The 14,104-nt window shown below is 37.6% G+C and overlaps 3 protein-coding genes and 1 non-coding gene across 7 annotated transcripts; 1 reads left to right on the top strand and 3 right to left on the bottom strand.

The window, feature by feature from the left end:
* Positions 1-124: 124 nt before the first annotated feature.
* dnaja1 (DnaJ heat shock protein family (Hsp40) member A1) lies at positions 125-4,445 on the bottom strand. Of its 4 annotated transcripts, none has more exons than XM_077718824.1 (9): positions 4,279-4,445; positions 3,539-3,690; positions 3,254-3,446; positions 3,052-3,156; positions 1,975-2,202; positions 1,723-1,837; positions 1,485-1,600; positions 1,308-1,408; positions 125-1,219 (listed from the first exon to the last, which is right to left on the bottom strand). In XM_077718824.1, exons 2-9 carry the CDS (start codon positions 3,668-3,670, stop codon positions 986-988), a joined length of 1,224 nt encoding a protein of 407 aa, XP_077574950.1. In that variant the 5' UTR covers positions 3,671-3,690; positions 4,279-4,445; the 3' UTR covers positions 125-985. The 4 variants fall into 4 exon arrangements, with proteins under 4 accessions (XP_077574950.1, XP_077574953.1, XP_077574951.1 ...); XM_077718827.1 differs by having other exon boundaries at positions 4,259-4,364; XM_077718825.1 differs by lacking the exon at positions 4,279-4,445 and adding an exon at positions 4,116-4,252.
* On the top strand, positions 2,647-6,451 carry aptx (aprataxin). Its single transcript, XM_077718828.1, has 8 exons — positions 2,647-2,740; positions 3,032-4,604; positions 4,857-4,903; positions 4,993-5,259; positions 5,361-5,420; positions 5,481-5,707; positions 5,820-5,923; positions 6,077-6,451. The coding sequence occupies exons 2-8, from the start codon at positions 4,475-4,477 to the stop codon at positions 6,241-6,243; spliced, it is 1,002 nt and encodes a 333-aa protein (XP_077574954.1). The 5' UTR covers positions 2,647-2,740; positions 3,032-4,474; the 3' UTR covers positions 6,244-6,451.
* A 112-nt stretch (positions 6,452-6,563) lies between these two features.
* Positions 6,564-6,637, bottom strand: trnai-aau (transfer RNA isoleucine (anticodon AAU)). The gene has a single exon. It is a non-coding gene; the product is annotated as a tRNA-Ile (tRNA).
* Positions 6,638-7,636: 999 nt separating this feature from the next.
* LOC144198320 (uncharacterized) lies at positions 7,637-13,510 on the bottom strand. The gene is made up of 9 exons (XM_077719262.1): positions 12,584-13,510; positions 12,288-12,342; positions 12,098-12,142; positions 11,841-11,906; positions 11,245-11,268; positions 11,092-11,157; positions 10,901-10,966; positions 10,742-10,804; positions 7,637-9,973 (listed from the first exon to the last, which is right to left on the bottom strand). The coding sequence occupies exons 2-9, from the start codon at positions 12,339-12,341 to the stop codon at positions 7,874-7,876; spliced, it is 2,484 nt and encodes an 827-aa protein (XP_077575388.1). The 5' UTR covers position 12,342; positions 12,584-13,510; the 3' UTR covers positions 7,637-7,873.
* Between the last annotated feature and the right edge of the window lie 594 nt (positions 13,511-14,104).

Below are 14,104 nucleotides of genomic sequence, written 5' to 3'. Positions count from 1 at the left end.
TGTGAATCAATTTTCACATCATTTTTCCATTCATTGTTATATATTTTGTCTAAACCTTAAAATATCAAAGTTTTTATTAAACTATTTTGATAAGCATGTGAATATTGCAGACTGACAAGATAACTTGAGACAATCATTTATTGAGGGAAAAGGTGCACACCTGCAGCCCCACCCATCAACGTGGCATTTGAAGTCAACAACAGTTATACAACAATCGACAAAATGGATAAGTTGCAGGCCTTTAAACTTTTCAGATAAAAACTGGTTGGGTTAACTTCTAGACGTGGTTCACACAGGTCAAGAACATTTTTAAGGATTCAGAGGGGAATTGTAACAAAAATTTACTGCAATTGAAAAACAAAACAAAAAAGGAAGGCACAAAAAAAAATGTCAACCCTCTCTTAACTAAACGTCAAAAAGCAAAAAAACACAAACAAAATCGACACAATAGTAAATTATCATCGTACTCATGTTAGAAATAATCAAAATTCCAGTACTACTTGTAAGGTATAATTTCTTGGTTTTGTCAGGTCACAGATTTAGAAGATTAAAAAAATGTTTATAAAATAGCCCTTTTAAAAAGGGTAAAATCAAGTCAGCATGCACACTTCAATTTACACACGCACAGGATTAGAATGGTCATTGACAAAAAAGTTCACAACAGCAAGTGATTCAATAACACTATAAAAGGTAATTTTATCTTATTATATTGGCATTTCGAGTGAATAAATGCATTAAGAAGAATTACCTGGACACTTAGTAGCCTTTTCTTTGCCCTAAATTTCGTCACTTGGCAGCAGCAGCAAAGTCCATTAAGATCACCTCCAAAAAACAGTCACAATGTATAGTTTTGTGGTGGACCTCGATTTGGAAAAAAAGAAAGTAACAACAAAACAAATAAACAGAAATTAAAAAGTGCATCAGATCTTTAAGAAGGCGCTTAATTTGAGAGAAATGAAGGTTTTGGAATGAAAAGTTTTGTCGTTTAAGACGTCTGGCACTGAACACCGCCGGTGCTGGCATAGTCATCTTCGTCCATGTAGTAGTGCGGATGCCTGTGTCGTTTCCTGTTGCCGAGGTCACAGTCCTCAAGATCGGCGTAGATGTAGAGGTCGTCGTCCATACTCTCGGGTTGTTCCGCCTCTGCCTTCAATGGAAGGTAGCTCGCGAGCTCCGTCAATTTCTCATTGGGTAAAAAGTTGGCTTTGGGAAACACCACCTGGTAGAAAGGAGTTATTTATTATTCTACACCAAATGTAGTCCAGCTTGATTGATATTGTACATGTGTGTAAAAAAAGCTCGCTTACAGAGAAGTGAATGATGAGTTTGCCTTTCTCAAATGGCCGACGGTGCATTGGCATCCCTTCGTTCCAGATGCACTTGGTCTCACCAGGTTTGATCAGATCTCCTGTTAAGCATAGACGGCCCCATATTATTTTTGCGAAGAACAATCCAAAAACACATTGACACAGTCCGGCTCGGACCTGGATGCGAAGTGACAAGAAGAGTTCGGTTGTCGAGTGTCTGGACGGGCTTCTGGAAACCGCATAAAGCTTCCACCAGTTGTAACTCCATACACATGGTCAAATCGTCTCCTTTCCTGGAAGGAAATGCGATAGAAGAAAACAATAACGGGTAAACTTTCTGTAAGACTCACATAGTATAACTCATACCCAAAAATTCTAAAGAAATAATGTGGGTGTTTAGAAGTGAAATTACTACCTGGTAAAACGTGGATGCTCTTGCTGATCCAGGACAATGATGATGTCACCTGGCTCAAGTCCTGGTTCTTGGTCTCCCTCCCCATGGAACATTACTTTCTGACCATCTCTCATTCCTGTGCAGGGACACATTTAACTTCATTTGAATTGAATTGAATGAAAATCTGCACCCAATGCGGCTCTTGAGGATCGTGTTTTCGACCATCTCACAATGAAGAAATAACATTGAGTGTGATTGTGCTTTCATTCTCACCCTTGTCAATATGGACCTCCAGAATCTTCTTCTGTCGCATGATCTTCCGACCCCCGCATGCTTTGCAGCGGTCCTTTTGACTGATTCGCTGTCCTTGGCCATGACAGCCGTGACACACCGTGGACACTTGCTGGACCATACCTAGAAGCAGTTGGTGGACACGCACCTGCATGCCCGTACCGTGGCACGACATGCACATCTGGGCTGCTCCTTTACGACTGCCGCGACCTGGCCATGGAACAATAAACTAGCTGTTTAAGTGCTGGTTTGGCCCTTAAAAATTGTGACAAACATGAGTTAATGTAAAATAATTTGTGGGATATTTACTCACTAAATAAATGCACTTGAACTAAATGAGATTTGACCCGTTTTCAGTTTGGAAAAAAAACCTGAATTTATTATAGGCTAAAGAATGCATATTATTGTGAATTATGACCACTGATGTTGATATTATTTTCTTGCTTTGTTTACTGTAACACAACCTATGAATAAGCATTTTATTTCTCTTGATCTAGCATCCCATCAAAAAGTAAATATATGACTGAAAATCCTCATTAATGACATGATGTCACAAGGCTTTGTTACGTGTGGCATGTCAGAAAAGGTTAAGAGTTCACCTTTGTTGGACAAAAGCCCATAAGCGTCCTTGGTATGTTATAACAATGATTAAGTATTTGTTTCCAAATGTAGGCGTGGCTTGTGCTGTTTGATACTACTACTCATTGTTATACGCTGCATACTGGACAATGCTTCAGTTTGATTCAAGGTCAGTTAGAACCCTTTTAACTTTTTGGGATGACAGAAGCCCAGTCTTATTTGCTGCCAGATCTCCCAGTACAAATGGATTGGAAGTGTACTAATGACAAGCTAATTTAGAGTTTTAATTTGATTTTGAGATGCTAAAAACAACATAACATCGCGCTGTTATTAGCAGACTTGCTCAATTAAATGAATTATATTTTAATACAAATCTAAAGCATAGTTGGTGCACTGCTCGTTGTTTTTGTGCCTTAGGAATCTAACAATGAGGACTTTTACTTAATTAACAATGTACTAGTTGTGTGTTTTAAGACATACCTTCACATCGCTCACACACCGTATTCTTCTGGACGGAAAGTTTCCTCGTGGCTCCATTATAGAGATCCTCCAGTGTTACTGAAATCTGATGGACTATGTTTTTTCCTGTTGTGGAAAAAACAAATTAGCAAGTATTTTTGTATTCATCATCACGTTTGGAAACCAAATTCAAATACAACTACAATTCAGAGTATATCTCCACCTTTTCTTTCTCTGTGCATCCGGCTACCGCCTCCAAAAAACAAGTCAAAAATGTCCATGGGTGATGCAAAGCTTCCTCCTCCACCGCCCCCACCGGGTCCACCTTCCTTTATGGCCTTTTCTCCTCCACGGTCATAGATTTCCCTCTTCTTTGCATCTGACAAGATCTCATACGCTTGTGAGATTTGTTTGAACTACGAATAATTGAAAAAAATCTCTTTAGTCATCACCACATGACTGATGGGGTCAATATGAGACATAATTTTTCAGTTTGTTCAGTTCTTACCTTCTCGCCCTCGGTGGGGTTTTTGTCAGGGTGATATTTTAAAGCAAGTTTGCGGTAAGCCCTCTTGAGTTCATCAGGGGTGGCAGTTGGTTTTACACCCAATGTGTCATAGAAACCCGTTTCCTTCACCATGTTTGCCTTGAGATGATAACCTTTGCAAATCAGAGATAAGACACATGTGAACACTTCTTATGTTTTAGGAAATAATGTAACTTTTTGCTGCAGCCTTTAGATAATTTATTCTAAAATGAATGTTTTCAAAGGAGTGGCCCAATCATAAATTGCCACTTGTCCTCTCGATATAAAAAAAATCTCATTCTAATACTTTATCCATGAATTATTCGCAGAATGCGATGGTTCTCTGTCATAAATCGTCTTTGGTATTCGTTCAAATCGAAAAACTATCATGACACCGCTTGCTTAACGACATATATAAACTAAAGCGGATGATAATTCTCACTGATTGTCATTTCACCAATTGAGAGAAAAAGAAGACCTGCAAAGAAACGTAGTCAATAAACAATAACGTGCCAATTAATATTTTTAAAGAGGCTAACTTGTATCCACACAGCATTACCAGACTACTCCCACGGTATCGTTTCGCGGTTCCGGCCTCGGTTAGCGTTGTAGCTAAAGCTAACATGCTAACTAGGCTACGATGGTAATACAGTAACTCATTGAAATACTTAATTAACTAATATTGACGAAGAGCGCACTCACGTAAATACAACACCACGTACCAACTTAAGGGGAAGTAACACGTTGACGCAGTCGAAAAGTCAAGCGAAGACCTCAAATTCCAGAATTTTCTCTGCCATGGGGCAGGCGCTGCAATTACGTCATTGTCAAGCGCCGGCACAGATCAACAAACGATAGCGTGGGCTGGTTTGCTAACAAGACCAATTTGTCATTTGGTGTGCAGAAAATTTAAAAAAAATGCCAATTTGTAGACTTATCAGTCAGGAAAAAACGCATGCACCTATTCTGCTTCCCCACCTTCAGTCAGTCGTCCTCGGTCGTGGGCCTGAAACTACTATTAAAGACAAAAAATGCTCCAGGGAACAAGGTATAATATACTGCATTATAGTTTCACTTGAAGTAATGTTATGCCATGTAACATTATGGCAAATAACCCAATCCCAAAAATATTTTGCATTGTAAATGCTTTAGATCCAATAAAAGTATATTTAAATATATGCTTTTCACAAGAATCAAAATATTGTCTTGTAGTACAATGCCTTTAACATCAAATTTGAAAAAAATCTGCTAATTTGTTCAAATGATTAATGTGTTATTTAAATGATCCTTTCTTATTCAGTTGAGTTGAAAGCAGATTGCAGCGAAGGTTTTGTCAATGTGAAACAGGTAGGAAAATATCACTCATATTGGATGTTGAATACTAACTTTTTGTGGGGTCTAATTACTGAATTTCTTTCCCCATGTTTATTTCAAAGCTGGGTGCAAACTCCACCTCAGTTGACTCTGAGGTGGTGGGTCAGGGGAAGGAGGTCATCATGAAGCCTGGCCAATTGCTGCACTTTGTCAACGCGATGTATCCATATACTGTCCAGTTCAAGGCGGGTCCGAGTAGCTGTAAGAGACCACGTGAGACGTCTTCAAATGAAAACAAAGACTGTCCAGATGTTCCCAGTGTAAAAGCACCCAAAAAGACAGAACATTTGCTTACTTCTGGCAAAACACAAGTGTCAAGAGATAAACATGTAAGACAGATATTTCAGGGTGTCCCCCTGCCTGTAGTTACCCGGAATAAGCTGTCGGTAAAATGATGTACAAAAGTAAAATACAATTTCATCTATTGCAGGAAAATGTTGGACATTGGAGCCAAGGGTTGAAGGCTTCAATGCAAGACCCCAATTTGCAGGTGCTTAAAAATGGCTCACTAAATTAGAATTTGTTCAGATCTTTCCAAACTTTTTTCTAGGTATATAAGGACGACAAAGTAGTCGTTATCAAGGACAAATACCCTAAAGCACGTTACCATTGGCTGGTCCTCCCATGGGAATCTATTTCCAGCCTCAAGATGCTACGTGATGAGCATTCCAGTCTGGTTAAGCACATGCACCAAGTGGCTGACCAGATTGTTAAACAGTGCCCGCATGCAAAATCCTTGGATTTTTGCAGTGGTTACCATGCTATCCCGAGTATGAGGTAATTTAATGTGAAATAAATAAATAAATAACTTTGCTAGCCACAGTAATCATCTTCTAGAAAGACGAACATAACTATCGTATCGTTAAAACATTTGTGTTTTTCTTTACAGCCATGTGCACTTACATGTAATTAGCCAAGACTTTGATTCTCCTTGCTTAAAAAACAAAAAGCACTGGAATTCATTCACAACGGACTATTTCATCCTGTCTCAAGGTACTGTAGCTTGGAGATATTATTAATCTTAATATGCTTGAATTTGTGGTTATTTGTTTTTTTTATTGATATTTTCTACTATAATCATAACTTTACTACTGCTTTACTGCTACTATGATGATAGCTTTTTTGCTCTTTGGGATTTCTTTGCAGATGTCATCCACATGCTTGAAACTGATGGAAAAGTATCTGTCAAAGAAGGCACCAGTGACTTGTTGAAACTGCCTCTTCGTTGCCACAAATGTCGCACCGAATTTCCCACTATACCAGCGTTGAAACAACATCTAAAGTCCCATTTACCAGCTGAATGTACATCATAAAATATCATGTTGTTATCCCTCCCATATCAGCTGCATTTTACGTGCGATTAGGTAGGAAAACGATGGATATTATCTGAGAAACTTCAATTGATCTGGTCATAAATTGCATTGAAATATCATGGAGAGTCAATGTAAATCATGCTGCTGCAATTTAATACAAATATTTTTTGTAAGCATTGAATTGACATTAAAAAATAGATAGAGTACATTACTAAAGTAAATGTCTTCTTTTGGTAATCTCAAAGACATAGTGACTATTTAAACTTAAACCAAAAAGTACTTGTAGAATAAATATATTTAAAACGGGCCAAAAGATGCAGTGGCCCGTACGGGGATCGAACCCGCGACCTTGGCGTTATTAGCACCACGCTCTAACCAACTGAGCTAACCGGCCCATACGCACCGACGATATTCATACATTTTTATAGCAAGTCACACACGCACACTTACACGGAAAATGCGCGATGTTGTGGATTGCATTTTCAAATTTCAAGTATAGGATAATTATATATATATATATATATATATATATATATATATATATATATATATATATATATATATATATATATATATATATATATATATATATATATATATATATATATATATATATATATATATATATATATATATATATATATATATATATATATATATATATATATATATATATATATATATATATATATATATATATATATATATATATATATATTGGATTGGATTTTGCTTAGATTTGCTCAATGTTTATGTTTATATTTCCTTAATATTGGTTAATAGTTATTCACAAATGATGTATTTTTATGAAAAGTGTTGATTTCATGAGTTTAAATAATAATAATGGAATAAAAATGCATAGATATGGTAAAATAATATCATTTAGTAATTTAATAATTTAAAATCCAAACTTTGCCCGATTATATTTTATTCCAGTGATTTTGGTCAGTGTTAACTTGGGGGGAAAATGTAATTTGTACTCTGCTATAATTAAAAATCAATTAGTTACCAATTATCAACTGATTACACTTCGAAATCAGCTTGTTACAAAGATGTCCTCTTCACTTAATGGAGTCAAATCCAGGAGGAGTATTTTGGCTCTTTATTGAATTATTTTTAGACCAGTATGTTAATACTAATTTAGTATGATATACTGGGTTAAAATCTGCAGACAGGCAAAAATGGGTGAGCTGGATCTTATGTATTTAATGATTATGTTAAGATTATTGGACAATCTAAACACTGCGACCCTAATGAGGATAAAGCGGTTCAGAAAATGAGAAGAGACAATCTAAACATGCATTTTATCTTTAGTTTTAATAGTACTCCCCTCTTATGAAGACTGATAAAGCTATGCAAACAGAAGAGTGTAACTGACAAATGACACAAGACATTTTTCTTAGAAGAATAGACAAATAGAAATGAAATATTTATTTTTATAAAACATAAACCTTATTCTGTACGGATACACTCCAGCCGGGTAAAGGTAAGTACAAAATATTTCCAGTAAACAGTAACATGATGCCATGATCAACATTCAGAAGTAGAAATAAAAATAGCTGAAGGTCCAAAAAGCTTTTCAACAGTCTTAAAGGTATTGCGGGGAGGTTTGTTTTTTTTAAATATGAGGTCATCTCCGCAGACGTAACTCCATGTCATCTTCATCCATTGCCATGGGATGATCCACTGAGTAATGGGCGTCATCGCCTATGTCCTGGAAGTAATATTCTTCGCTCTCACAGCTCTTGTTTCCGGCATTACACGCGACGCCATTGCTTTGGTTCAGCTCGTTGCTTTCATGGCTGTTGCTTTCCGAACTTTCGTGGCTGTTGCTTTCCGAACTTTCCTGGCTGTTGCTGTCACTGGCCTTGCTGGATTCACTGCTTTCATGACTGTTCTTGCCAGGTTGGCTGGTCGTCTCAATTGATTCACTGCTTTCATCACTAGTGGAGTTGCTGTCCTTCAAGGCTCCATTGATTTCCTGACTGGTGCTCTCGTTGGATTTGCTGCTCTCATAACTCGAGGTGTCACTGGACTCGCTGCTTTCTTCACTGCTTGAGTGACTGTCCTCGGTGGGCTTACTGGTTGTCTCGACTGATTCACTGCTTTCAAAACCAATGGTTCCACTGTTTTCCTGAATAGCGACGGCGTTGAATCCACTGCTTTCGTGGCTGCTGGTTTCACTGGATTCACTGCTGTCGATAGCAGCGGGATCACTTGTCATGTTGGTGTGACCGATTTCTTCACTGCTTTCACTGCTGTCAATCACATCACTTACAAGTGAGCTCTTAACGGCATAGCTTAGTTCACTAACCTGAACAGTCTGCTGCATTTCCCCATTACCGGCCACAACTGACTCTGTGCTCTCTTCACTGGAGCTTTGACTGCTCTTGTCTGCCTCGTTACTTTCGTGACTTTTACTGCCGTGAGTGTCCAATGTTTCACTGCTTTCACTACTGCTTATGTCACCACCCTCGTTGATCAGATGCGCTTCTGCACCGTTGCTTCCACTTTTGTAAATGACTTTATCGACCAATGGTGCTCTGATGGTGTAGCTTTGGTCTTTGGTTTGACTTGAACCATTACTGTCGTTACTGATGCTCTCATTGGACTCACTGCTCTCGCTAACCTTCCCCATCTTGCTGATATCAGGATTTACACTTTCTCCATTGTTATCGTTAGTGATGAAGTCGCTAGTCTGAGTTGTTTCTTCACTGGAGCTCTCACTGCTGTCTGACTGCTTGCTTTCTTGACTTGTACTGTCACTTGTTTCACTGGATTCACTACTTGTGCTGTTGCTGGCCATACTGGTTTCACTGCTTTCACTGCTTGTGCTGTTGCTGGCCATGCTGGTTTCACTGCTTTCACTACTTGTGCTGTTGCTGGCCATACTGGTTTCACTGCTTTCACTGCTTTCACTGCTGGTTCCGTCAATTACTTGGCTGGACTGGACAGGTTTCCCAGTGATGCTTCCACTTTTGTATAGGACTTCATTCACCAGTGGCATTGTCAATGTTGCGCTTTTGTCATTGGTTTGACTTGAGCCATTACTGTCACCATCAATGCTTTCATTGGACTCGCTGCTCTCGCTAACCTTAGTAGTGTCGCTGCTCAGACTGGTCTCAATACTGGAGCTGTTGCTGGCCTTTGCAGATTCAACGCTCTCATTGCTGTCACTCTCGCTGCTCTTGTCAGCATCCTTGCTTTCATCACTTTGACTGTCATGTGTTTCACTTGTTTCACTGCTTTCACTACTTTTTTTGTCGCTATTTTGACTAGTCTCAGTGCTCTCACTGCTTCCATTGATGGTCTGATCTGGTTCTCCACCATCGTTCCTAATTTTGTAAATAACTTCTTCTACCTTCGTGCTTTTGATGGTATAAACTTGGTTATCATCTTGAGTCAGCTCATCATTGTCATTTGCAGTGGTGTCATTGGACTCATCACTGTCACTTTTGCTGGCCTCGCTGATGTTGCTGTCCTCAGAGCTTTCACTGCTGGAGCTGTTGGTTTCATTGCTGGTGCTGTCACTTTTATCAATTGACTGACTCCCCTCTTGGTCCTTGGTGACATGGCTTGGGCCACTTAACTCATTGCTCTCACTGCTGGAGCTCACAATGTCCGCTGTGTTTCCGCCATCCACTTCCTCGCTGGTGGTTTCACTGACATCGGCTGTTTGGGACTGACTGACGACCTGGTTGTCAGCACTCGCAGAAGCTGGTTCCGAACCCTGAGGCAGAGGAGGAAAAAGCCCATGTGTTACTTGATTTAAGTGGTTAAGATCTAGTATTTGCTTTCTTTATGCCACCATGTAGCTTGCATGACTCCTTCTCGGTCTGTAGATGACAGTATAGAGCCAGCTGCATCTATTCCTTTTTTTTGTTCATAGACTGGATTTTAAGATGGACCCTATCCTAGCAGACTAGTTGCTACTTATGTATGGAATGCACATGTAGACTGCTATTTATACTCACATGAACCATATAGGCAGTTTTCAGTTTGGACTAAATTCTAACAATAGAATCTAAATTCTAACAAAGGAATATGGAAGTAAGATGTCATATTCAAAGAAAAGGGAGGGCATACACTTACAACTAGGATTTGAGCGATTAACATGGTGTTTTGACCAATAAGAAACATTAAAAGAAAGAATTTAGGGAGAATCGCTGAGAGCTCCTGGCCAAAAAAATGAAGTGAAAAGAAAATACATATCTCAGAATTGCGCCTTCACTTCATCTATTCATACACACATTTGAAAACAACAGACAATTTCAACTCTTTAATTAACATGCTACGTACATTTTTGGGAATGTGGGAAACCAGAGTGGGGAAATCCCATGGAGGGAAGAGGAGAACATACAAAATGACACATGAGCCACCGCCTAATTTAAATTGTTTTTAAATTGCAACTAAACCATTTGAACAGTGAAGTGGGCCTTGTACCAGAAAGAACAGTATGTGCTTCACATTAAGCCATAAATGGAATTTAATAACTCACCTTTTGGTACTGTTGGGTTTCATATTGATAGGATTGTGGGTCATAGGAACCTCCGTTGTAAGCCTGAGAAAAATGAACAAATATAAAGATGTTCAAATTGAAACTCTAAAATTATGGCTCTTAAAAAAACATCTAAAAATTGTAAATTGGGTCAATTACCTGCTGGTAGTATTGATATAAGTACTGCTGATAAGATTGCTGATCGTATGAGCCTTGAATTTGAGGCTGAAAGAGATTAACAGAAACATTAAAAAAGACTGTAGGATAATCATCAAGATGATTGTGTTTTAGCATTTCTTCTTAGCTCATTACTACACCATTTAAAACACTTAATGTTTTGATTTAAATACCTGTGGGAGGTGCTGGTTTTGTTGATGTTGATGAGTTTGTGGTTCATTTGAACCTCCAGATTGAGACTGAAAGAAATAAACATGCAGACATTTAATGACACCCTCGGGGTTTATTTGTTGAAGGTTCATTACTGTAACTAACAAAACACTCACTTGATGTTGATTTTCTTCAGAGCTCTACAAACAAAAAATAAGAAAATGTCAAAATAGAGGCTTAAATAGCAAAAAAATCACAACTGAAAAAAACTATTCTTTCTGTCGGTATTGATTATGGTATGATTGTGGATCATATGAATCTTCATTTCGAGACAGGGAATAATTAACCCAGAAAAGGAAAATAATGACTTTTAATTATTAGCTTTGACATTTACATAATTACAGCTCAGTTCTTATCAGGTTCACTTCTCTAGTGTATAGAAAATCCACCCACAATTTTTATGGGGGTAGCAGTAGGCGCTATTGCAGCAGACTTTTTAATTTTTTATTTTTATGTATATATCACTTAGTACAAGAAACCTCTATGTTTCTAGATATTAGTTTTTGATGCTTAAAGACACCTATTGTGAAGAATCGAATTGACCCATAAAATACAAAATTATAGTTTCAATGTGTCTGCCCATTCTCTACTTGTCACTTAGGACCAAATCAACAATTTTGATTGGCTGTCTTTGCCACCAAAGGCATCCCATTACTCACTAACATGCAAAAAAATATGTCAGAAAAAAATAAATCTAAATTGAGCAAATTACCTGTTGCTGTTGATGATAGGCAGGATATTGATAGGATTGTTCAACATGAGAACCTCCATTCTGAGACTATAATAAATAAAGAGGAGGATGAAAAAGACAAATGTAAATAGGTAGTCATGACTCTGTTGTATTCTTTGAAAATAGGTTGCAAATTAAGGCAAATGTGCCTGCAAATATATAGAGGGCAGATAATATATCTAGTACATCAGTGTAATAAGTTATTGGATTTCTAATGTTAAAATGGTGATGATACTCACAGATTCACTTGATTCGCTGGATTCTGCGACTCCATTAAGTGAAATCTAACAAAAAAAATACCACACACTTCAATTCACAACATCCCATTTAATAAATTATACTCAAAATAAGTTTCGGAGTAATTTTTAAAAGCCAAAAAATGTGAAGCTTTGTAATCATTGTCCTTATCTTTACAAAATTTATACTCACAGGTTTGGAAAACACAGCCCCAATAAGGCAAAGCATGGTTACGAGGACCCTCATTCTGCAAATAAATAATACAAACCACTATAAAGCCATAGCATAAAAGACAAAGTGCTCCAAAAGTCAGTCAATGTAGTTGAGATCATAAAATAGCATAATTATGATTATTAGTGCTCACTAAAACAAAAAGAAGTGTACATGCAATTTCAAAAAGACTGTCACTAGATAATTCGATATTTTTAAAATACTGTAGTAATGTAATATTAAGAACAATGCAAAGAAAATCAATCTAAAATTCTTACCTGATGCAATGAAATTTTTCTTTCGATATCGGTCAAATGCCAAAGTGAGAAGCCGTTAGAAGTTCAGCTTGTACGGGACAGCAAACAGGAGAAGCCTAAACTGAGCTGCAAACTGATGTTAGAGACATACTGTAGGAAATCCCGACAGCTACTGCTTATATACAAACCAAATGATATTTTAGTTACATCACTTCCTTCCGGATGTCTCCTCTGTGGACACGCCAAGGTATATTTGCACTCAAAACACATTTTGGCGGGATGGTGATGATTACACACACCCAAGCCACAAAAGGCCATACCACAAACACGCGCTCACACAACACAAACTTCTTCTTTGAAACTAAATCCAAATGCCAGTTGTTAAACTTCAAACCAAGTGTCATAAAGAATGATGGAACATCAGGTCAGCAAGATAATTTTTTTTTCCAACCAGACGTCAACGAAAACCCAATATATCCATGTAAGATATGATATAAAATGACTTAAATTTGGACTCTGCCCACTCACTTGTCATATATGAAATACACAAGGCCAAATGATACCCTAAGGTTTACATTCCTTTGGTATTTGAGTCTTGCGCCCACCCAGAACGGAAATGCGGCACAGACAAGGTTACGCATGTTTACTGTGAATTTACATTTTCACCACTTTTACCAAAATCCTCCTCCGCCTGTCTATGATCAAGTTCACCCGAGAGCCCTTTTTACTCACTTTTTTTATAACATATTTTAAGATTTCATAGTCAATGTGTATGGCCTGCCTTCCTACTGTATTTTCTGCACTAAAGGTGCAACTAAAATACTTCAATTTTTGCAAAAGTGCGCCTTATATATGGATCAATATTGGTTAATCATTGGATAAAATTCCCTTTAAAACAGCTCCATCCAATTGAAGTATAACAAGACCCCTAACCACTACTACTACTACTACTACTACTACTACTACTACTACTACTACTACTACTACTACTATAGTCACACTGGAGTATAAGTCGCATTTTAGCAACAGCAATTTTGTATTTCATCAGAAATCAAGAACAAACATACCTTAAAGTAAAAAAAATGGTTAAATAGGGAGAAACTGGCTAAATATAGACAAGCTATTTTAACATTTACAGTTTTTTGATAAGGATAACCTGTAATAAGAGATTTTGGTTGTCAGAAAGCAAAAAAAAATAGTCGCTGGTCCTTCTTCAAATATTTTTAAAAGTGGGGAAAATACGGTAAATCAAGGCAAAATGAAAGGTGATCCAAAGAGGGATGTTTGTTATTCTCCACCAAAGAAGCCCATAATCGAGCATGAGAGATTACGAGTGCAACATCTTTAATATCACCTTTAGTCAACCTAGAGTGTCTGTCAATGTAAAAGACAAAAAAGGTCACCCTGTTATAGTCACATGTCCAGCTGAACTATGAAAAAAATTGTGATTTATCCTTTGGGAAATATGGTCATAATCTGATGTACTGTGCCAGAGTTAATTTGAATTGTTTATAGTCAGAATGTCATTATGTAACTGGTTAT

Source organism: Stigmatopora nigra, chromosome 6 (genome assembly GCF_051989575.1).
Source record: "Stigmatopora nigra isolate UIUO_SnigA chromosome 6, RoL_Snig_1.1, whole genome shotgun sequence".
Classification (NCBI taxonomy): Eukaryota; Metazoa; Chordata; class Actinopteri; order Syngnathiformes; family Syngnathidae; genus Stigmatopora; species Stigmatopora nigra.
The sequence above is the reverse complement of the archived record's forward strand: the minus strand, read 5'-3'. Positions and strand labels throughout refer to the sequence as shown.

Bases quoted from the DNA above. Each gene is read 5' to 3' on its own strand.
- dnaja1 (XM_077718824.1), bottom strand. From the start codon at position 3,670: ATGGTGAAGGAAACGGGTTTCTATGACACATTGGGTGTAAAACCAACT. The intron at 3,157-3,253 runs GTGGAGATATAC...TTTCCACAACAG, and splicing joins GATGCACAGAGAAAGAAAAG to GAAAAAACATAGTCCATCAG. The intron at 1,601-1,722 runs GTAGTAATTTCA...ATTTCCTTCCAG, and splicing joins GAGCATCCACGTTTTACCAG to GAAAGGAGACGATTTGACCA.
- aptx (XM_077718828.1), top strand. From the start codon at position 4,475: ATGCCAATTTGTAGACTTATCAGTCAGGAAAAAACGCATGCACCTATT. The intron at 5,260-5,360 runs GTAAGACAGATA...CATCTATTGCAG, and splicing joins AAGTGTCAAGAGATAAACAT to GAAAATGTTGGACATTGGAG. The intron at 5,421-5,480 runs GTGCTTAAAAAT...ACTTTTTTCTAG, and splicing joins TGCAAGACCCCAATTTGCAG to GTATATAAGGACGACAAAGT.
- LOC144198320 (XM_077719262.1), bottom strand. From the start codon at position 12,341: ATGAGGGTCCTCGTAACCATGCTTTGCCTTATTGGGGCTGTGTTTTCC. The intron at 12,143-12,287 runs GTGAGTATAAAT...TTTTTTTGTTAG, and splicing joins GGGCTGTGTTTTCCAAACCT to ATTTCACTTAATGGAGTCGC. The intron at 9,974-10,741 runs GTGAGTTATTAA...CCTCTGCCTCAG, and splicing joins AAACCCAACAGTACCAAAAG to GGTTCGGAACCAGCTTCTGC.